This window comes from Paramormyrops kingsleyae, chromosome 1, assembly GCF_048594095.1.
Source record: "Paramormyrops kingsleyae isolate MSU_618 chromosome 1, PKINGS_0.4, whole genome shotgun sequence".
NCBI classification, from domain to species: domain Eukaryota; kingdom Metazoa; phylum Chordata; class Actinopteri; order Osteoglossiformes; family Mormyridae; genus Paramormyrops; species Paramormyrops kingsleyae.
In genome coordinates, this window is record NC_132797.1 from 68526878 (window position 1) to 68549634 (window position 22757).

Consider the following 22757-nt stretch of genomic DNA (forward strand, 5'->3'; position numbering starts at 1 on the left):
TGGGAGTTGGGCATTTCCTGCAGGACAGGAAGTTTTCTTTCACCGAGTCCAGCACTCGTCAGACCAGGGCTCGAGGTTAGGTACAATTCTCACCCCCACCACCAACCCCCCCCCCCCCCCCCCCCATAAATCACGGACTTCTACAACTACAATTAAGTATTGTGTGAAAAAAGCTTCGACCCAAAGGTCAGGGAATGAGTCACATTAAGCAAAATATTGACTATATATTTCACATGTGACGTGAAAAGTTTATGGAAACTGTAGGCATGACCTTGAGGGGCATCACCTGTCACAGAGCTTAATGGAAAAACTTGAGGATGCTTTCCTGTTGCCTGCAAGTAACCCTTAAAAAATCCGGATCCCACTGTCCCTGTTGCTATATATAACATGTTTCCTCCACAGTATGTTTATGTTTCCTATAAATATATCAGGGAAATTACATGAAATTCTACTGTAGATCTATCTATCTATCTATCTATCTGTCTGTCTGTCTGTCTGTCTATCTATCTATCTATCTATCTATCTTTCTATCTATCATCATCATCTACTTCATTTGCTCTTTGTATTACAGAATTACTAATTTAACCTGGTTAAATTTGGTGGGGATGCAAATAAAGGAATATGGGTAGCTTGTGTTACCAATGTTCTATTTTTATATTTTTGGTTTTGGGCAGCAGCCATTGCCTCACACATCCAGGTTGCGGGTTCGTATCCCAGCCCTGCTCTGTGTGTGTGGAGGTCGGATGTTCTTCCCAGGTCTCCTCCTGCAGTCCAAAGATGGATGGGTGTCTCTGTGCTGCTTGTGTAAGTGCCCAGCGATGAACCCAGAGCAGGGGGTATCTTTGCTTTGTGCTCTATGCTGCCTGGGAGGGGTTCTGACCTGGAGTATGGATCAATGAATGAAAAATGAACGCAAACAGTCTATTACACATTAGGAAATATATTAACAACAAAGAAATGGGGCGTTTTACGTGCATTAAAAGACCCCATATATTATACATAACCCACATTTTAACAGAGAGTGGTATTACGTTTTGTTGACAGCATTAGGTTTGAATCCAAATGACTTGCATGAAAGGTACAGCGTGTCTGCGTTCCAGACTAAGAAGAATTAGCCATTATCCTTAACGTAACTTTTTATTATATCTCGTGCGTAACGCGCATGGCACGAGGCGCTTTGAAAGACTGAGCAAGATTACGAAAGATGAAGACGGTCAGTATCACTGCTATGCCTTTGTTTCAGGGATTTATTAATTCAGATTTATTAAATCAGCATTAAATTATCATTCAAAAAGTGAATGAACTTTGGGTTCTGAATTACAAGAACCTATTTTTTACAAACTTCAGTGGGAGCAGTGAAGTTCTGAGATATTTTATTTGAATTGAAACTACTAATGTCGGTATTTTTGCTGTGTATGTAAATACATATTTATTTGTTACCCTTCTTTAGCAACCATTTCTCCCAGAACAGATTGTTACACCTTCACTAAGAACTTCATTTCAAAACTAAACATTTGAAGGCTTATAATGCTCTAACCCAATCTTAAACCAATAGAGGTGCTGCTGCCTTCAAGTTTAATGATATAGAAATATTTACTACAACAAGAAGGGCATCCTGTTCCAGTGTTGACACAGGCTTAGTTTATTGTCTGCTAAGTACATAAATTATGATTTCTAGCCGCACACGCATCCTGCGGCGCGGGTTCCCGGAGGGATCGATGCGCCGGTCGAGCCCCGGCTGAACCTAACCGAACCGAGCCGAGCCGAGCCGACATCCCCTCCAACACACACACACACACACACACACACAGCTCCACAAGCCCAGATCTCCTTCAGGTCCGACTGCGGCTCGCTCCTGCCCTCTGATTCTTCCCGGCTGATAGGAATTTAACACGGAAAGGAGCGAATATACCGAAGTAAGGACTGAAAGTAAGATTCGGGAGCCTTTAATTCTTATCTTCATGGGAAAAGTGTGGAAACGACAGATGTACCAGCACTACTCTTATTACTACCCCCAATACCTTCCAGCTAAGGTAATATTCTTTTGTTACCAGTTTTTTTTATATGAAATTGGTTCGGCTCTGCTCGTTTAATCGCATATTATGCCGAGTTATTATAAATAGAACATTTATATCATTTCCTTGACGCACAACGGGAAGAGGAATATGTATTAGGTGATGAAATTATTGTTGAGACTGTTATTTAGTTATTGAATTCATTTACGTGTCCTTCAGCTGGTTATTTATTTATTCAACCAAACTCTTGCCTTCTGCCCCCCCTGACTCGGGTAATTAAATATGCTCCCCGCGTTTTGCGTGTTTAGTCGGTACTCGCCGCTTCCTGCGGGAACTGTGCTCCAGAAATATGGCATTTTTAGAGGACACATTTGGGGTCGCGGTATTTCACATTTCAAAATGACACAGCATTTTCTTCAAAACTATACGGCATTAGCTGGTCTTATAATTTGTCGTCTCTGTAATTGTTATATGCACTGGATCTTTTTGAAGACACGTTTTTGTTTAGTACATACATTAGCATATGCATTGATAATGTACAAATGACTGAAAGTGGTTTATAAACCTTAGGGTTATTATATAATATTCTTTACAGTTTAAATTGTTGACTTTGTGCGTTTTTATCTGTGTACTGTGTTATACCTAAGCGGATGGGGAGATAAAGTTCAAGAGGTATGGGCTGTGAGATTGATTGCTATAGCCAGAAGAAGATAAATGACCTGTATTTTATTTTGCGAGCTGGAGGCTCCGACACCAGTCGGGTGAACTGTAATCGACCGAGGTTACAAATTGCGGTATAAATCTGAAAGCCGCATTTAACATTTCAGGTTATTAAAGTAATGATTAACTTCATGCATTTCAGGGTGAACGGTAAGCAAAATATTATGTGTTTCATGGGAAATATCACGTCACATAGGCCTATAAGAAGAGGAAGAAAATAGACTTTAACCCACTGTCTTGTTTACACTATAGGCTATATTTATTCAATTGTTTTAAGTTTAACATATTTATTTGACATAGTATTTGTTTAACGGAAACGTTAAACAAAGGAACGTTATAAATGTTAATACATTTAATCAAACTTGGACATAGTACTATAGTACGATTACATACATATATAGTATGTATTTAAGAGCAGTATAAACGGGGCTGCAGTGTGATAGATTGGCTTTCTTTAACTGAGCAGATGTGGGTGTGAACTTCCCTGTACCATGCACACACGCAAAAAGCACGCTACCCTAAAATGACTCGCGTGATTTATTTAGATTAATTAAACGCAGCCCCTAGGTATCTTTATGTGTATGCGGTACTGGGTCAATGATGATTTGTAGGCTGGTACAGAATGTGGAACAGTTCAGTCACTATCATTTTAATTGCTGAAGGCAGGGGGTACCAACCAAAAGATTAGCCTTATGTCCTGAAGGTTTATGCCTTATGTCCCAGGAGAGACTTGAACAAGCATTTAGCCTGCATTGATTTAACAGAAATAAAACAATCTTTAAGTGTGTTAAGTCCAAGCTGGGTGGGCACATTACTATTGTACAAGGACCCGTTTGATGAGGATGATGTAATATGTGCTGGTCCTTCTGTCTGGATTAATGAAGGGGACACATTCGTTAGGGTCTTGTGACGTTAGCCACCTGTCGTGGGCATCGTTGCGTAATGGGACAACCAGTGCTTGAAGTGAACTGGTACTCACCAGTACTGGAACATCTCATATTCTCCCGGTAATGAATAGCAACAGGAGAACTGCCATCTGTTTTGCCCACTTTGAGGACTGGTCCTTCTAGATATGGGGAGGGTAGCGTCTCAGCGGGTGACCTCTGTCACGGGGTCAAACAGAGAACTGAATTATTGTAACAAAAATGGTGACAACCTGTAAGTCCAGGGAAGAGCACAGTATGAGATAGATACTTATTAATCTTAGTCTTATACATTCCTCATAAACAAATTCACACAAACACACACAGGTTTCCCATTCATTTCTATGGGGTAAACTAATCCCAACATGATGACCTTAACCCCTGCCCAGCCCTAACCTTAGCCAGAAGTAGCCAAACTAAATTCTAGACCTTTGGCATTTTTAGTTTTTTGATTGCATTCATAGATCTTTGTGGGGACCTGAAAAATGGTCCCCACAATGTAAAAAAGAAACAGGTTTTTATTACTCTGATGCCTAATCACACTTACTGTATTTAGATAGTTGACTATAAGATGATCAAGATGCATATATTGTAACACTTGTTAAGCCAAAAAAATAATAAAAACGACCAATTCATAGGTCTCAGAAGATCTGTTGTGTGGCACAGTAATCACATTTTTTGCATCTATGCGTATTCTACAGTAGCAAAACTCAAGCATGCAGAAGGGCAGTCATGCCAAACAGGTAACACCGCTAATGCAATGTCTGTGGCTTCTAAATAATTCAAGAACAAAAAGCGCAGAAGGCCAATAGATCCAGTGTGGGCAGAACCATTGGTGAGTGTGTGCCGCTAATGACAATGGTGCAAGAAGCACTTTGCATTGATCACACACCATCCAAATAGGGGCCTCGCGATTGGGCCTCGCTCATAGGTCTGAGGGCGCTGAATTCGGAAGGCATTTCTGGAGACGGGTTCGAGACCATTTTATCTGCCCGTTTCCTTTGACTCCCTTGCCTTTGCTGTCATTGCCGGATCATTGCCGACGCCGCGGTGAAGCAAGCTGTGTTTTCTTTATTATTATTTTGAACCAGCTGTAGGTCTGTGTGGGCGCTGGGCCAAAGTCTTTGATCTTAGCCTGAGTGACGTTCAGGGGTACCGCGAACACAGCGCTAGCTGGGTAATAAAGAAAAAATGTCATGCAGGTGTCAACATGAACTTCGACTCATTGCATCTGTGTGTGTGTGTCTGTGTGTGTGTGTGGGGTCCAGGTATATATTACCAAATGTCTCCACACAATGTGATAAAAACCTGTTTTTTTTTTACATTGTGGGGATCCTTTTTTCAGTCCCCACAAGGAGAAATTCAACTTTATAAAAATCTGTGACTGCATTCAAAAAACTGAAAATACCAAATGACTTGCGTTTTGTTTGGTTACTTATGGTTATGGTTAGGGCTGGGTAGGGGTTAAGGTTGTCATTGTCAGGATTAGGGTTTTTCCCATAGAAATGAATGGGCAGTCCCCACAAAGATATAAGTACAGGTCTGTCTGTGTGTATGTGTGCATGGGGGGGGGAGGATCAAAAACATGGGCTGACTGTAGGTCCCGGAGGACCGGATTGGGAAACATTGACATAGACAGTATACAGCCATCAGCCATATTAGGTCTGCATGAGCTTGGAGCCAAAGCTGGACACACCCACAGGGATGCTGGTCCATTAATGGACACAAGGTACAACCAATTTAGAGACAACAATGTGTCTAGGGACTGCGGGATCATAGACTTGGACAAATGCTTAAAACACTACATATGCACAGTCGTGGTCAGAATCAGGCCACTGTCACTTGTGAAGCCACAGTACCTACTGAGCCATCATACCACCATGCTCTCCTTTATAAATACACCAGCATGGTATTAATCATATTATCTGTGCCGCTAAGCTAAGCAGTGATAGCTAAATGCCACAAGCACGCTATAGGTTTCATCTTTCGAGTTGTTCTGCTTGAACTACGATAAGAGGCTGCACATTTACAGTGACATTAATAGCATCAATGCCAGGAAGCAGCACTGCATCAGGGAAGGAAAGGTGTTGTTATTTTTGGTCATCAATCCACAAGAGCTCCGAGTCCTACAGGCCGCCGGCGACTGTCGCCGGGATACGGTGGGATGTTTGTGTGGAGAGGGACACTAGAATGAAAGCTAAAGAAAGTCCTTCGCCATCATTACCGTGAGCCCTGTGGTGGATCGCACAAAATTAATCAAGGAAGTCGCGTTGCTTTTTGCGCCGGTGGGAAGGGTGCCCACGGCTCTCGTAACCCCCACCCAGGGGCCCAGTGGCTGGCAGTGTGTGTCTGCCAGGCTTAGCCCTATTAACTAATAGGAGGCGGAAGGTGGCAGAAATCGTGGAACGACACATAGCGTCCATACGCTAAATTTCCGTATTTATTAATAATAACCAAGCTGTATTCACTGGAATGACTTATTTCATAGTACTATATACTTGTTACATTATGTCCATGAGGAGATGCATTGTGTATTGCTTATAAGCCTTACAGTTTGATTGTCTGCATAGGGAATGTATTATTTTTCATCACTGAAATGCCCCTGAGCCATGGTTGACATTGCAGACTGTGCTGCCATGCGTTACTCCCCGTTGCAGCAGATGCGCTTTTATAGGTTTGTACCGTCGCAGGTTTTAAGCATCGTGTGGAGCTGGTTCGTTTGATCTGAGAATTTGTGCGCATGATATTTGTTTGATTATTTAGGTTTGCTGTCGTAATGCAGTCCTTTATATGTATTTGCGGATGCTTTTTAATTGTATTGTTAGGGTACATTTATGCACATTTCAGTCCTTTATGCAAACGTAATACAGCACCAGTGACTGCTGTTTCGCCTGCGGTCAGAGGTAGCTGTTAGAAACTGTGAGTTATAAGAGGAGGAGCAAAAAAAATCTTGGTTTGAGTGCAGTCTCTCATATTATCTAATCAACTTCTACGTTAGTTAACATATACCTAATCCATCAATAAATTACTTAAAACATTATTATTATATTTATATATAATAACATTTAGCTATACCGTTAAACAACCTAATTTCAGTGTTTCCTTTTAGATTGTTTTACATCAGTTGGATTAATTTCCATTGCAGTAAGCCTATGTATTCTAAAATATTAGTGAAATCTATTTATGAGTCCATTAACAGTATTACCAATTGATACTTTATTGAATTAGTGGTTTTAAGACATGGATGGATAAATACTAACTGCACAAATATTGCTTATATTAATAGCCAAATAACTAACAGGTAGGAACAGTTGGAAAATGTTAATACTGTACAATTAATCATAATACTGTACAATTAATCGCAATACTGTATAATTAATCGCAATGACTGGAACAAAGGTAGGACAGCAGGGATTCATTAACCTTTAGCTGCTTAACCATTTTCCAAATGCTGTTTATTCACAAACTTGACATGAAGACAATGACCATTAAAGATGAAGGAGCAGGCAGATTTACCATGCTACTGGGCATTAGCTGTAGTGCAAGCAACCAGGACTGCACCTAGACCTTCACATTTAACCTAAATTGCATAAATAAAAATATGATGATGCTTTATAATCAGGCAAGGTCACTTTGTGTAAAAATGTGAGGTATGGAGCTAATAAACATAATCCACTGCCTTTGTGTCTAAGCAAATATTTATTACCGTTTTCAAGACGTTATACCCTATAATCTATAGTTATAATTATAAATTAAAATAAAATTATAGTTATAAATTTGATTACTCGCCTTTCAGAATCTTAGTCACTGTGTTATTACTTCTGTAGTTAGGCAACTATTGCTGTTCCTGCTTTACACACACCCCCCCCCAACTCAGCGATTTGCTGCAAGATCCGCTAATCTTCCTGTGCTATGCGTACACACACACACACACACACACACACAGATACAGACACACACACACGCACACACACACACACACACACACACACACACTGCCCGGGGTGACTCTGCCCCTGCTGAGCTGTCAGAGATACTTCTCTCTCTCTCTCTCTCTCTCTCTCTCTCTCTCTCTCTGAGAGGGGTTTTGGTCTTTGTCCCACACCCCTTCAAATCAGCAGCGAGCCCTGATAGCAGGCCCGCCCCGTGTCCTCAGCTAGGCCAAGGGCCTCGATCTGGGCTCTGACGAGGCCTCTGAGATAGGGCTGGAGTTAGCGCTGAGGAAGCCAGCGGACAGGAAGTTATGAGGGAGGGGGATCGATCTGAGTCTGTGAAAGGAAGTTGTGTTTTTAGCCTGAGTGGCAGAGTCAGGCTGCCGCTGGGGGGGGAAGCTCCTCGGAATTGCCCTCGTGGGACATTCGCAACGTGAAGCACAGAAACGGAGGGTCATCCTTTCTGAAGTAGATACAATAATAGATTCTGGGGATTTTTTCCCTATAAAGAGGAATGTTTCTTTTCCCTGAACTTACATATTTGGGTAATGTTTTACATTAACTGCACTTTCATAATGCCTTTATGATGCATTCATAGAACATTTATAAACAGCATGTTAGTACACATTAAGATCCTAACATACCATAGTAGCCTTAATATACATTAATAATAAACATCCATCCATTTTCCAAACCCATTTGTCCTATTCTCTGTGGTGGAGGGGGGGGGGTCCAGACCGTATCCCAGAGGCTACAAATACAAAGCAGGAAACAACCCAGGATGGGGTGCCAACAAACCATAGGGCACACTCACAAACCTGGGGGGGGTACCCCATGACAACACAGGGGGAACATGCAAAGTCCATGGGGCCTCGAACCATCATTCTAGAGGGGCAACAGTGCTACCGACTCCACCACTGTGCCATGGCTAATAACGGTCATTATGTGATAATTACAAACATTATAATCGCTTAGTCATATAATGTTTGTTATTAATGTATATTAAAGCTGTTAAGATTTGTAAGGTAAACTTACATGCATTACGAAAGTGCAGTTAATGTGGAGCGTTGCCCATTTTTGTATACACTGCTGTGAAATGAAGCAGTGTTCAGATTTATGTGGTGTGTGGCACAGCAGGTTAGGATGCCCCACCTAGGACCTGAAGGTCATTGGTTCAAACCTCAACCTCAGCACAGTGACTTCATCACTGGGCTGCTCCAGAAGGCCTTTAACCCCCTGTTGGAAATAAAATGTAAATGATATCAGGAGGGAATATGGGCTTCTTACAATTTGTCAGTTAAGCCAGGTCAGCTGCTGTATGGGGGGAAACCCCAAGGAGCTTGACTTGCTGTAGAACTGAATCCCTTCACTGGGGGGGCTGATAAAGGGCCAAACTGCTGATTTCAAGAACAGTGTAGCTGAACTATGTACATTCTAACCCAAGCAGAGCATAAGTGAAAGGATTTAGAGAGAGTGAGATTCAGGCAGAACGTGACCGAAGCGTAACCTTAAATAAGATAACCATCAGGATTGTGGGGTTTCCGTGACATGCCTCATTTTCCCCCCCTTTCACTCTTTCGCTCTCAGTGCCTCGCACAGTGTCTTCCACGTACTGCTGAATCAGATCTGTCCATTCTTCCCCATCCGTGACCACTGACCCCCACCCTTATTTTATTAGTGACCCCTGCCGCTTGGAGTGGGAGTCTTGCCATGCCGGCTTCCAGGGAGGATGATAGTCAGGCATTAATCTATAGACCCCCGACTCCTGGACTGCGGAAGGACTCAAGGGTGAAAGGGAGGGGGGGGGGGGTGAGGGGGATTGAGCTCTCAGCTAAAAATTTACAGTGATTCCCCCCATATCACGGTTCAGCTATCACGCCCCCGCTATATCGCGGATTTTTCCCCCGACGCATCACAGGTCTCTGCATATTGCATAACTTGCTTGTGGTCCGACTATTGTGAGCAAACTTTTTGTGAACTTTTCGTTATATATATTACTCATATCCTTAGCCCAACATCCACATATCATATGTGTTTACAAAGTGTGTTTTAATAAGTTTTCATGTGTTTAAAGCGTGTAGAAGGGGTATTTTAAGGCTTAAACTATTTTAAAAAACTTTTTATATGGTCTTTATTGCGGATTTTCACCAATCGCTGATGAGTCTAGAACGTAATTTCCACTATAGGCGGGGGATCACTGCATACATATTGAAAAGCTTCGGATAAGGTGCAGTTTGCATAAAAGGGGAATTTGTTGGTTTAAACTGGGAAAGGTTATATTCCACAGACAAGCCGCTTGTTCTTTTCCTGTCGATGTGGACACTGTCTTACTCACAGAGGTGAAAAGAGCAGCTGCCTCTAGTCTTGTTAGCCGTCAACCCGCAGCTGTCCAGATATGGGCAAATACAAAGGAGGGTGGGGCTGATGTGCTGACGCAGGCAGAGGCATGCTGTCCTGATGGAGATCAGAACGACAAGTGGTACAAGTCCGAGGGGGGAGTCTTAGTGCGTCCTGTTTTCAGAGAAAGCCTTTTAATCCAGGCTGTTTCTTCTCTAAACAACAGAAGGAAGGAAATCGGGGCGGAGCTGTCATTGATAGCGTTAGCATTTAGCAAGAGGGGTAGCATTCGTATTGCAATAACCAGGGAGAGTCCAGGTTTAGAGCTTTGAGGGCACTTAGTTAAGAACGAAATGATGATGCCTTTAGCAGGAGGTATCGCAGGTAGGCAGGGCTTCCACTGCATGGGTCAAAAGTTCTGAATTCGGGTCCCATCCCTGATCATTGCCACATTCACATGTTAGCCTGCTGCCGTGTTCCCAGGTGCTGTATGCTTTCCAATCATGTATAAAGCATGTTCAGAAGAACCGGTGACTCCGGTTTATGCAAGTATGTGTTTCCATGTGACCTGCAAACAACCTCTAGAGCTGGAACCTCATTTTACCAGCTGGATTCTAGATCACACACTCACTAGCTACTTCATGAGGCACACCTATTCAACTGCTTCTTGAAGCAAATATCTAATCAGCCAATCATATGTCAGCAGAACAATGTACATACATACAATGTACATAGATACGGGTCAGGAGCATCAGTTAATGTTCACATCAAACACCAGAATGAATAAGAATGGTGGTTTAAGTGACTTTGAACATGGCATGGTTCTTGCTAGGCTGGTATGAGTATTTCAGAAACTGCTGATCTACTGGGGTTTTCATGCACACACATCTCTAGGGTTTACAGAGAATGGGCCAAAAAAGAAAAAACATCCAGTGAGTGGTGGATCTCTAAGTGAAAATGCCTTGTTGCTGGCAGAGGTCGGAGAAGAACGGACAGACTAGCTCAAGCTAATAGAAACGCAACAGTAACTCAAATAACCACTCGTTACAACCAAAGTATGCAGAAGAGCATCTTTGAACTGCACAATGCTTTGAGCCTTCAACCAGTGGCTCAATAGCAGAGCAGGTGCTACTTCTGTCAGCTAAGAACAGGGAACTGAAGTTGGCCCAGTGGGCACGGGCTCACCAAAATCGGACAATTGAAGATTGGAAAAACGTTGCCTGGTCAGATGAGTCTCGGTTTCTGCTGCGACATTCAGACGGCAGGGTCAGAATTTGGTGCAAACAATATGAAAGCTCCACCTTGCCTTGTATCAGGCCAGTAGTGGTGGTGTAATGGTGCGGGGGGTCATTTCTTGGGACACTTTGGGCCCCTTAGTACCAACTCAGCATCGTTATTCTTGTGCGTAGATTGGGGTCCATGGGACCCCAACCAATGTCTAAAGTAAAGGGTTCAGGATTTATCTGTGCACAGCCTACCTGAGTATAGTTGCTGACCGTATCCATGTCTTCATGGCCACAGTGTACCCAGCTCCTAATGGTTACTTCCAGCAGGATAACACCCCATGTCACAAAGCTCATATCATCTCAGACTGGTTTCCTGAACATGACAATGAGTTAATTGTACTCAAATGGCCACTACAGTCACCAGATCTCAATCCAATAGAGAACCTATGGGATGTGGTGGGACAGGAGATTCGCATCATGAAGGTACATCTGCAGTAGCTGCATGGTGCTATCATGTCAGCATGAACCAAAGGCTCTGAGGAATGCTGTTCTGAAGGCAAAATGGGTCCAACCTGGTACTAGTTAGATGTACCGAAAAAAAGTGGCCAGTCAGTGTATATAAAGGGTATTGCAGTGGCAAGTTGGGTGGCACTGTAACCTCACACCTCCAAGGTTGTGGGTTTGATTCCCATCCCCAGATCTTCACATGCGTCCCTCATGTCTGTGTGGGATTTTTCCTGCAGTTTAAAGACATGCAATCTGGGTGAGTCTGTGTCTCTAAAATGGCTTGTAGAGTGTTTATCTCCCTGTGCCTCTATCTGGGGAGAACTCCGCCCCCAGGGATAGGCTCCAGACTGTAATACAACATCATATCTGCAATGGGCTCGTAGCTGGTGACTTATGGGCACAATTTTGATTCAGATCCATCCCACAGACTACTAACGCCATCAAACTTTAATTTGTATTTAAATTTGTTTTGCCACAATGCTACAGTGTAAGTTATGCCAAACCCTACTGCCGATTTACCTTGATATCAGTGATGCTTTTTATTTAATTGACAATGATGTGTTCTGAGGTTTATCTACCGTTATTCATATCCCTCATCAGCAATAACAAAAGAAAAAAACAACAACAACAAACCGGACTGGCAGTTTCAAAGGGACGAGGCGTTCAGAGGAGCCTGTTTGAGGCTGTTTCCCCAAGAACACTGGGAATGTGTTAAGTTGAAACAAAATCTTGGTCTGGATTTTTATTTTCTGGACCTAACTTCTCTGGTTAAAAGTGGACACCAATCGAGTAATAAAATTATTCCAATCCTAGTATCTCCTGCTCCTCTTTCTCAGTGCCCAGCTTATGGTTGTGGGACACCCCTGGTTGGGGCGTGGGGGGGACAGGGGTTCCACTCATATTGGCAGTATTGCCACTCCCAAGGCAGATGGACACCAAGCCAGAGAATGCTGGTCCTGTCTGCTAATCCCTTAAGTACATTTAGCAAATGCAAATGTACAAATGGACACTTGTCACTAATGACTTGCAATTTAAAACCAGATAAGTCAGCCATATTGTCTTTCACAGATGTGAAACCCCACTTGTAATATGCCAAAAAAGGGGGTAAATATACAGCATATATTAATCTTAAATCTATATATCCAGACAATCTGTTGCAATTTTAACTGCAGAATCACCCTGAGAGAGACCGTCTGACTAACTGAAATGACTGACGTCCAGACCAAGAAGACACAGAAACAAACTAGACAAACTAAAAAGCGTGAAAGAGAAGCATTAGGTGGAATCCTGACATGACAGAAAGTGAAATTCGAGCTCCTCGCATGAACTGGCAGTAATTTTCATACCAGGTTTTCTTTCCTATCCATCATTAACTTTCCAGGGGGGTTTAAGTCTCATCCTTCCCATGGATATAATCTTTTAGTGTCGGCTCAGAGCTATGAATATTAATTTCACTTATTTCCATTGGATACCGATATGATTGTGACAGATAGACTGAAGTACGCTTAAATTGTATCAGCCAATAGTTCTTTTTCTGAACCCCATTATATACACTAAATTCATTTAAGTTTCTTAAACTCCGACATAAAGTGAAAAAGTCACTGTACGTATGTTTTGTTCTGTTTTTTTGACAGAATTATTTCACATTCAGCGGATTCCTGATGTTAAGCTGTACTCCGGAGTTCCTCAAGCATGACCCTCTGTGTTTCTTGGCTACAGCTGTAATTATGTTTACCGGGGTGAATTCCTGTTGCATTTATAATAGGCTGTAATGATTATTGCATACGGCCACAGGGCAAACATCTGCATGGACCCATGATGGCAGTAAACATAACACGTAAACACGGAGAGCATTCACATTAGTCTTTTATAGATTTGGATACATCCAGCATAAATCCTACTTTGTTCACCCTATACCGTTTTAGTTCTGGTTATTAATAATAGGTTGTCTTTATAGAATCCAGTGTAGGCTTGGTCACAGGGTACAAGGCAGGGGTATAACCTCACATGCTCCAGGCACTTTGGAGATGGCAGGTCACATAAGTGCATTATTTGCACCATGGGAGGAAGATGGAAAGAGTATGGAAGCTCTATGCACTTAGATATGGGGTGTGATTCAAACCCCCAACACAGGAAGGTGCAATGCAACATTTACCTGCTGCTTTTATCCAGATCCAAAGAAGAGAGAAGGGTTACAATGGCTGTGTCTTAATTCAGGGGCTGCATCCTTCGAAGGATGTGGTCTATGTAGCCTTTGTAGGCTGCGTCCTTTGAAGGTTCATGCAACGAATCTTGAGATCTCGGCAAAAGGATAATTCATTTCCAGGAGCCTTCAAAAAGGAGACGCCACTATAACACATTCCGTCTTCAAATGCAGCGCCTGAAATCAGACACAGACAGGTTGTGTGGGCCTCCCCACCCAGGATCCCAACCCACAAACTTTTGTGTTGCGAGTTCAATGCTCTGCTTGATGACCTACAGAAGCAGCAACAGAGCTGCCTCTTCACCACCCCCATGAATGGTGCATTCTGCTAGCAATATAAAGAATTTGTTTACTGTTGTTTGGTGCTGCATTCTCTACATTTTTACCAGGGCATAACTTTAGCCCTCATGGATGTGTGTGTGTTGAATGGTATATATGTGTATCGACTGATTATGTAACATATGCAGCACATTGAAACTTTTATATAAAATTGTTGTGCAGTGTGCTTTCTACCTACTAGGACAACCCCTAGGCTATGGGCGAGAGCAATTTCACGCGATGGGGAGGGGGGCGGGCAGACCATGAATGAATACTACCGCCAAACTAATCTAGCATGCATTTCATATTGTTGTATAGGCTAATTATCCCTGCCATAGGGTGCCCCAGCGTCGCCATAATGTCGCCAGCAATAAAGATCGCACGCCGGTTGGCAGAGCAGAAAGTACCAAATCGGGGTGCAGCGTAAATCACCTGCTGACAGCGCTCCTCTAATGTGAACGCTGCGGGTCATACTCCGAGTAACTTAGCCTAGGTATTTAACTAATGTAACACTAGAGGGGTGTGGTCATGGATTACGGCCAATTCATATCTTTGGCTTATATTATTGATGAACGGCACACCTCCCTGCAAAGTCCCACGAAACTATAAATTGCGTAAAACTCGCAGGGCTTTTCCTACCACTTGGATCTGGTGGCTGCTCCAAGGAATGTGCGGTATGCATGCCAGAATAAACAACTTCTGCCCGATAGGGGACATTGTACCAAAATGAATGCCCTATTTGGGAAATGTTTAAATAAAACCCGTTTTACCGATTTTGGTAGTCCAAAATTTATGTGAAATAGGTGTATATACTTCGTTTTTTTCTTCTAACAAGAAATGTGATTTATGCTTAAGTATTTATTTCGTCTCGTCTCTCAATTTCCCCCTGCCTCGTATAGCCGAGTGGTTTCTTCCGCAGTGGGAGGGTCAGTGCTGCGGGAACTGACTGCAGATCAATGAATTCGGCGAAATTCTGGAGTTGGGCTACCGGAGTTGGGACGGATTTCTTGGATGCATCGATAACTCACCTCGGCGCAGTTTATATTACCGCAATACCTACAAATCACCGCAACGGAAGGGGATTTACCGGGGGGACCGAGCCTGTAGCTTTTAAGTCTTATGCGCTCAAGAGTCCAATTTGAAATTTAATCGAGCGAGCGCCTGGATACAAATAGGTTCGTAGAGGTAACCTTACACTTCTTGTGACGGGAACCTGAATTTAAAATGATTTTTGCGAGCACTGTAAACCCTGTGAGGACGCCGTACCGCAAGCAGGTAGGCCTAATCTATTTTGTTCTTATATGTTAAAGGTTGGTGATTCTAATTCAAAGCTAGCAAGCAAGATATACAGAGATACATAGTAGCCGATCGTATGGACGGAGCAGTTACAATTTAACAGTTTTACAGGAGATAAGCTCAGTTTATTCGTATGCTTATACCTTTATTTCTCAAATATTTATTTAGGAGTGAAGTGTTGATTGTCCTGTTCTTTTAACAATACCAGACTGGGGTTGTGTTTACAGATCGTCTATACTGAATACTATGGTAATGTAACGATTATCCTGGTAATAAGGACAACTGGGTTTAGTTTCACTTATGTCGTGTATTCGATGATGGTTCTGTTTCATTGTAAATCATTGTAATTTTTGTTTTAATAACTTTTTATTGCCTTTTTAACTTGGTTTAAGAGCCAAGAAAATCCAGATTTAAGAAAAAATAAGATGCCAATTTGCTCCTCTAAACGTGATGCTGAATTTTAAGAAGAGGACATTGTGAAATACGCATTTAGTTTTTAATTATGCACAAGTGGAAAATATTGAAATATATTTTAAAACGCATTTTAAAATTATTACAGCTAACAAACAGGGAGTGAAAGTTTATGAAATACTCTGTTTCATAAACGCAACATCGAAATAACGTTGCGTCTGAAATATATATTTTTTTTGGCTGGAGTCAACGACCTTTTTGAGTCAAACGTGTGCTTTAAATATAAATCGTTGATTAAATGTTTATACATTCGTTTAAAATAGCCTTAGATCCAGTATTTCATTTTTTTGTATACAGAGAATAACGTGAAGGGATATATGCTTGTTACCATTTCAGGAAATGATGAGGGTATGGGAATAGAGCTGAATGACCTTGCCATAATATTCTATAACGTACGACCATTAAGATGATTCCATTTAACCGCCTGTATCTTTTTGCATTTTATTTTTGCATGTGTTTTTCGTGAACGAACACATACGCAGTCGTGTTTATTCATATGTTTGTAGAACTTATGAAATGTACAGTTTCCATTGTGTACCTTGCGTGTGTGCGGTTTAAATGCACCGGAACGTATTGAATTTAAATTAAATTACGTCCAGCGCATCTGACGCTAAGATATGGGTTAGCCTCATTTAGTGGGGGGGGGGACGCCTTCACAGTGCTGTACATATTAATGAGTACGAGGGCACTTTGGGGGAGTTGACGATGAGCAAGAAGGGGGGCTTTAAGGGCGAGGCCACTTACTGGAAGCCCTGTGTGTTTCCATTGCGGCTATGACTGGCCTCTTTGGTCTGGAGCAGCCTGATAAGATGCCGGTCTCCCTTGCCTTTACAAGTCTTCCACTCCTGAAGCTGAATAGGCAGCCAGAGGCAGGCAAGCAAACAAACAGGCTTTGAATGTCTGGGAAGGAGTGTGGATACAGAGAGGGGAGGAAAAGCCTGGGTTTCCTCCTCAATGGGTCACTTTGTCCACATCTGGCATTGGCCGGCGGGGTGCTCCCATTGGTCGGCGAAATGGGTGATTCCTAATGAGGATTCGCCACGGCCGTTATGTGCAGATTGGGCATGCGGTTTTTGCAGATGATGTCAGTCAAACAGGCGCGTGCGGTTTTTGCAGATGATGTCAGTCAAACAGGCCGCGTGTTCCCTGCTGGAGACGCACGTCGCCCAAGTTTTCCAGATGAAAATGGAGGCCGTGGAAAAGTGATACAAAAGTTAACTTCCAAGCAGTTCTTCATACAGTATAACCATCATTATTTTTACATTACTCTGAATGGAATAAACACTCATGCCAAAGTCAGCTTACAATTTTACCACAAAATAACAACATGTTGTACCACTAAAAACATGAAAAATTCAGGTTCGGCATTTGTCCACTTGAAAGCATAGATCTTGTCCTCGTTACCTCAAGATTATTAATTTATTTAAATCCCGGAAAAATAACAGGCAACTGAGGTCTAGGCTCTGGGATACTAACAGGATGACATTGTTTGCTTTTCCGCAGTTGGGCTCCCGACTTCCGATTTTGCTGGGTTTGGGGACTGTATCTCAAGTGCAGATTGTGCATAAAGTGAACAACAAAGTAAGAGTTATAAAGCTCATTCTTTTTGATTCTTCATGAACCGTCTCATAGAAGTATTCCTGATTGAACATTTTTTCCGGGGGTAAGCCGGGGACCTCGGTATTGTCCTGCTAGACAATGTGTATTATTCCCAACTTTTTCACCTGCCGCTTCAAGAGGTTGTTGGGATATATATGTTTTTTCAGGGTTTAAATGCCACCGTTTTGCACTCGAGCCTCAGTGCAATCGAATAGACATGGTGTTGGCTTGACCTTTTATCTCCTTTGCAGCTGCCTTTTACTTTGAACGCCGAGAATTTTAGTCCGGTTCGGGTAAGAGACTTGATCCATCTGGTCTTACAAATGCTTTCTTTGTCCTCTAGGGGTTATGATATTTTGTTCGCCACCCTCAAAGTTCAGGAAATGGGGGGGGGGGGCTTTTTTCCACAATGCAATCAAGCATAGATGCAAATTTCACATTCATACAGAAATTCATTCTTCTTTCCCCCAAATGGAGTGTAGTGTTGTGTGTTACAGTGGCTGAAAATTCATGGCGGATGTAATGACGTTTCCCACCATAAAAAGGACGAGCATTCCAGGACGTTTACCATCATGTAGTCATCTTCTGTATGCTTGCGGGTGCTCTTGTATTAGCATTTTCTCTTTGTAGCGGTCGAGTTCAGCTGAAAGTTAAAGCTTAACATGTTCAAGGGTATGTGAATATACTCAAATGATATGGGAAAAGGTGAGTTTAGTAAATCGATTGATCCCATCAGAGGAGGCCGCTTTAGCGTACCGGATCATCCATGTGAAAAGGGAGTCCCCGCAACACATTAACGGCGTGTATTTGGAGTTTGTGGGACCTTCTCCGTCTTTTCCATATGTCGAAAAGAGGGGAGACGCGAGGCTGGGGTCTGTCAACATTTTATGCTGTAAACTGAGGGGGAGTCACAGGAACGGCCTGCGTGGGACCGTGGCGTCGGAGGAGCTGTTCATTTGCATTTGTACGGCTGTCAGGAGGACATTGTAAATACACATTTCCTCTTTGAATGACACCCTGTACTGCTGTGAGATAACAAGATAACCCCACAATGTTTTACTCTGTCGCCCGCGAGGATGGTGCGTAATAGCGACATGCTCGACCTTTTAAATAACCTTTACTCCCCTTTGAAAGGTTGTTTTCTTCTTTTCTCGTATTTTGCTACTTATCTACGAAATAGTGCACTAGAATTATTGACTTGATCTTAGCCTGGAGGAGTGCACATCACGCTCTTTGTTACTCAGACCGTTTACCCCCAGGTATCTGGCTACCGAGTGCTTTTAATCGTTAACGACTGTTAAGAATCATCTCAGAAAATGGGATTTGCTAAATTAAATCGACTTTAATATAGTGTTGTCCCAGAGAAACACTGGATGATTGGTTATACCTATTTAAACTGAAACAATAACACTTATCCACTTTTGATTTAGTATTTTAATTTCTGTGTTGCATGCAATGGATACTCTTTGATTTTCTTTGATCAAGCTGTTTTGTGTTTTTCAACATTGAAGAAAGGACTGACATTAGTCAGAAATATTAATGTTGGTGTATTAGAAATCTTTGTTTCTTTGATCTTGTGTCAGCCCCCGATTTTTGGCAATGTATCATTTTCTCAAAAGCCGCATTTGGAGGAATCCTGTGCAAATTACCCACTGGGTCCAGGTTAATGTTTTATTCCGCAGTTTCATCACAGAAGCTTACTGAAGCGAACCTTTGTCCTGAGTTGGTTCCTGGCAGCCTGTTTGCGGTCAGGTCTCGTCTCCTGTGTGTAACGGAGCCCGGCCAGATGTTTCACTTCATCACGCCCAACGCCAGTCGTCAGACAGCGGGCAGCGACTTCAGGAGGCAGCAGGGCCACTTAATGAATGAGTAAGAGGAAGGAAATAGTTGGCCAATGTAGGCGGCAACTCAAGACCCGCTCACAGAGCATTACAGCCACCGAGGCTCCGCCTCTTCTGCTCAGAGCATCAACTCATAGGCGCCACCCCCTTTTTGCTTGGAGCCTATGACGTCCATTTGTAACCACAGCCAATCAGGGGAGAGTACATTCACAGAGAGATCTTGCGAAACGTGTTCCCACCAGGCCGGTGAGCTAATGCCACTGTCTGAGCAGTTCTCTGGGATGCCAAATGGGAATTTTCCACTGGTGACAAGGCCATTTTGTATTGCGAGTGGAGTAGCGGCTTGAAGAATTACTGTCTTTCGAGGGGGTCAGAAGTGAGCAGGGGGAATGTTTTGGAACTAGACCCATATATACTTTCCCTCCAAAACTTCGACAAACCCGGTGATTAAAACAGTGCAGCAGACATGCAGGTTGAAACAAGAACCCCCCCCCCCCCCCCCCAAAAAGAAAAAAAAGTTGTTTTTACTCCTCCACGCTCGAATGAGAAGATTACTTTTAAAGTTCGTCCTGAAATCAGATCTACCCGAGCAGAGTCCTTATCTGTGCTTTCAGTCATAACACAGAAGCACCTGCATGTTTCGATTGGGAGGGGGAAGCACGACGAGTTTAATAGGTCTTGACGTGTCCCATCTTTAAAAAAAAAAAAAAAAGAAGGATCATGCATCCATTTGTCCATCCATCCATCATCCATCGGCTTATCCTGTAAGGGTTGCAGGGTCTTAGTGGATTTTCGAAACTAAACATTTAGCCAGTTTTGGACCTGCAGTGATAATTAGTGGGAAGGTAGAAAGCTCATAATTTCGTTCCTGGGGTTTCTGTGGAGCCCACGAATCTGTGTCCTGTTCCCAGTTAGAAAAACACTGTTTCATTTGAACATAAAAACGATAAAGTCACGGTTGCATCTACCCCAGGGAGGTTAAGTTAACTTCTTGTCTGACGGCCCATGAACTATGGCAGAGGATCTTAGTCTTGGAACTTGGTTTGCACAAGGAGGTGGAATGAAGCAATCCCCCATTCTGTGCCAGGAATTCCTTCAGCTTTCCCAGATGTGTTTGGGGTTGTGGCGGCGGGGGTGGGTGGGTGGGTGGGGGGGCGTGTCTGGAGGAATGGGGGGCCCAAGTCTCCCAGCATCACGAGGGAAACGGCCCTCAACCCAAAACATCTGCCTTCGTTCAAACAGGAAGGACGCGATTGCTTAACCAACCATTTTGTTTTCTTGCTCAGATCTTCGATGGTTAGTATCCGCCCTTAATTTTGCCCAAAATGCCTTTTTATTGATAGCTGGCATATGACGGATTGGGTCCATGGTGTGAAGTCAGTTTGAACACCAAAGTCTTGATTGCCTGAACATCTAGTGATCTAAAACATCTTCTTTTATTGTTTAAATTATATTTCTGATATGCATTTTATAGACTTTTATCCAGATGTTTTTATCTAAGGTGACACGTTTTTGAGGAAGCAGGGCCAGCCAGTCCCAGGACCGACTTGGGGTTTAAGGGTCTTGCTGAAGGGCCCAACAGACTCTCCGGTTACAGGCACAGGGCTACAGGCACAGTGCCCAAACCCGCTCAGCCACACAGCATGTTTGGAAATGTTTTTGGAGCAACCAAATAAAAATACTGGGATGGAATTGAATTTAGCTGGTATGCCAATACCCTATGCTTCTCCATGCTGGGTACCTGCTGATGGATGGATGGATTGATGTATTGAACTCCATGAGCACACCTACATCTCTGATGTCAAGGCAGTCCCTAGAATATCCAACTTATGGACAACTTATGAACGGACTGCCATAAAGCCAATTACATAAAAAATTTGAATAGGATACCATGGTTCATAATAAATTGTGAAACTCATGAAAACATTGCGTTTGTTGGTTCCAGGTACAGTACAGTACCCATGTTTCCTTATTACCATGTTGTTGGTATTATTATTATTATTATTATTATTATTATTATGTACTGTATTATTGTTCCCACTTAAAGACAGGCTTGGGGAATGGATCTCCATCGTATCCTGGGGACTGGCTGTGATTCCTCATGACAGGCTAGGAGCCCCCCCCCCCCCCCCCCCCCCCATACTCTTCTGTGGCGTTCCCAAGTACTAACACAGGCTGGAGCAGACATGGCCAGCTGTATCACAAGAGACTGTAGCCCGCGTCTCTGGTAGCATGAACGCGGGGGGGGGGGGGTGAAACTTCTGGCAGATAATAAATCAGAGGAAATGACATCATGAAGTCAAGGAAGGTGTGAGGCTGGCAGGTCGTCTGTATGCTAGGGAGCTCTTCCTCGTCTGCATCTGGGTGTCAGGTTTCGAGTTCTGAAATGCCGGCTCTCTGCGTCTCTGTAACCCTGGCAGGTGTCTGCGGCCCCCTCCTCACACCCCATGGCCCCACCCAGCCCCAGCACCAACAGCAGCGCCAACAACAGCAGCAGCAGCAGCAGCACGGCAGGCTGGGAACAGCTCAGCAAGACCAACCTCTACATCCGGGGTCTTCCGCCGGGGACTACTGACCACGATCTGGTAAAGCTCTGCCAGCCGTAAGTACCTCCCTCTAGCGTTTCTGTGTGGATCGACTCAATGGTTTTGCAGCCTAACAGGCTTACAATTAGCTTCTTGACTCATTTTCCCATAATGCATTTGTACATCCTGTTGCGTCACACTTCACGATCAGATAGGGCAGCAACTGAGATACTGACCTTCCCCTTAAAAACCTTGTCCCTATTGACTGAGCTGGGGTCAGTCTCTGATGTGCCATGCCTATCGGGTGTTTCTCAGCGCTCCGCAATGGTGCCCCCTGTTGACTTTGTATAAATCGAGAAGACGTTACTCAGAGCACGTTGCATCACCCAGAGAAGCTTGAGCTAGCGAGTGGGTGGCTGAATTCGCACAAAACGGAAGAATCTTCTTTGCTTAACGTGAGCTGAACTGGGGGACAGCAGCTACGAGAAACTGGTGCGCAATGAATTCCAGATTGGCATAAAGCAAAAAGAGTCTGTATAGAATCTGTATGGATGATAACTGCTTAATTTTTAGGCATGAATTTTGGCGTGTGAGATTGGGAGAGTTTTGGTGCCACCTGGAAAAAAAGACCTGGGGGGGTATTCCACAGAATTTCCCAGTTGGTTGGATATCTTAAGCCAAACATGAAAACTGTCCAATAGGAGGAGAGGCAACTGATTTTCTTATTGGACAATCCTTACATTTGGCAGTTGTCTGACTAATGGAAAAATCCTGCTTTTGTGGAATACCCCCAGGTTATGGAATTTATTTGCGTTGGTGTCTAAAAGAAAGGTAATATGTGCTA

General features: G+C 43.2%; 1 protein-coding gene across 6 annotated transcripts in view; it reads left to right on the plus strand.

Annotated features, from left to right (window-relative positions):
* The first annotated feature begins 1793 nt into the window (after positions 1–1793).
* The window catches only part of LOC111854902 (RNA-binding motif, single-stranded-interacting protein 1), a 40673-nt gene continuing 19709 nt past the window's right edge, over positions 1794–22757 (plus strand). Inside the window, exons 1-3 of one of the 6 annotated variants that reach the window (XM_072718442.1) lie at positions 15089–15456; positions 17452–17529; positions 21809–21990. In XM_072718442.1, coding sequence (XP_072574543.1) covers positions 15406–15456; positions 17452–17529; positions 21809–21990 — 311 coding nt within the window. In that variant the 5' untranslated portion in view covers positions 15089–15405. Of the gene's footprint in view, positions 2034–15088; positions 15457–15720; positions 15727–17451; positions 17530–17948; positions 19417–21808; positions 21991–22757 lie in introns of those variants that run through there. The other 5 variants (XM_072718439.1, XM_072718443.1, XM_023833429.2 and 2 more) reach the window with 5 other exon arrangements.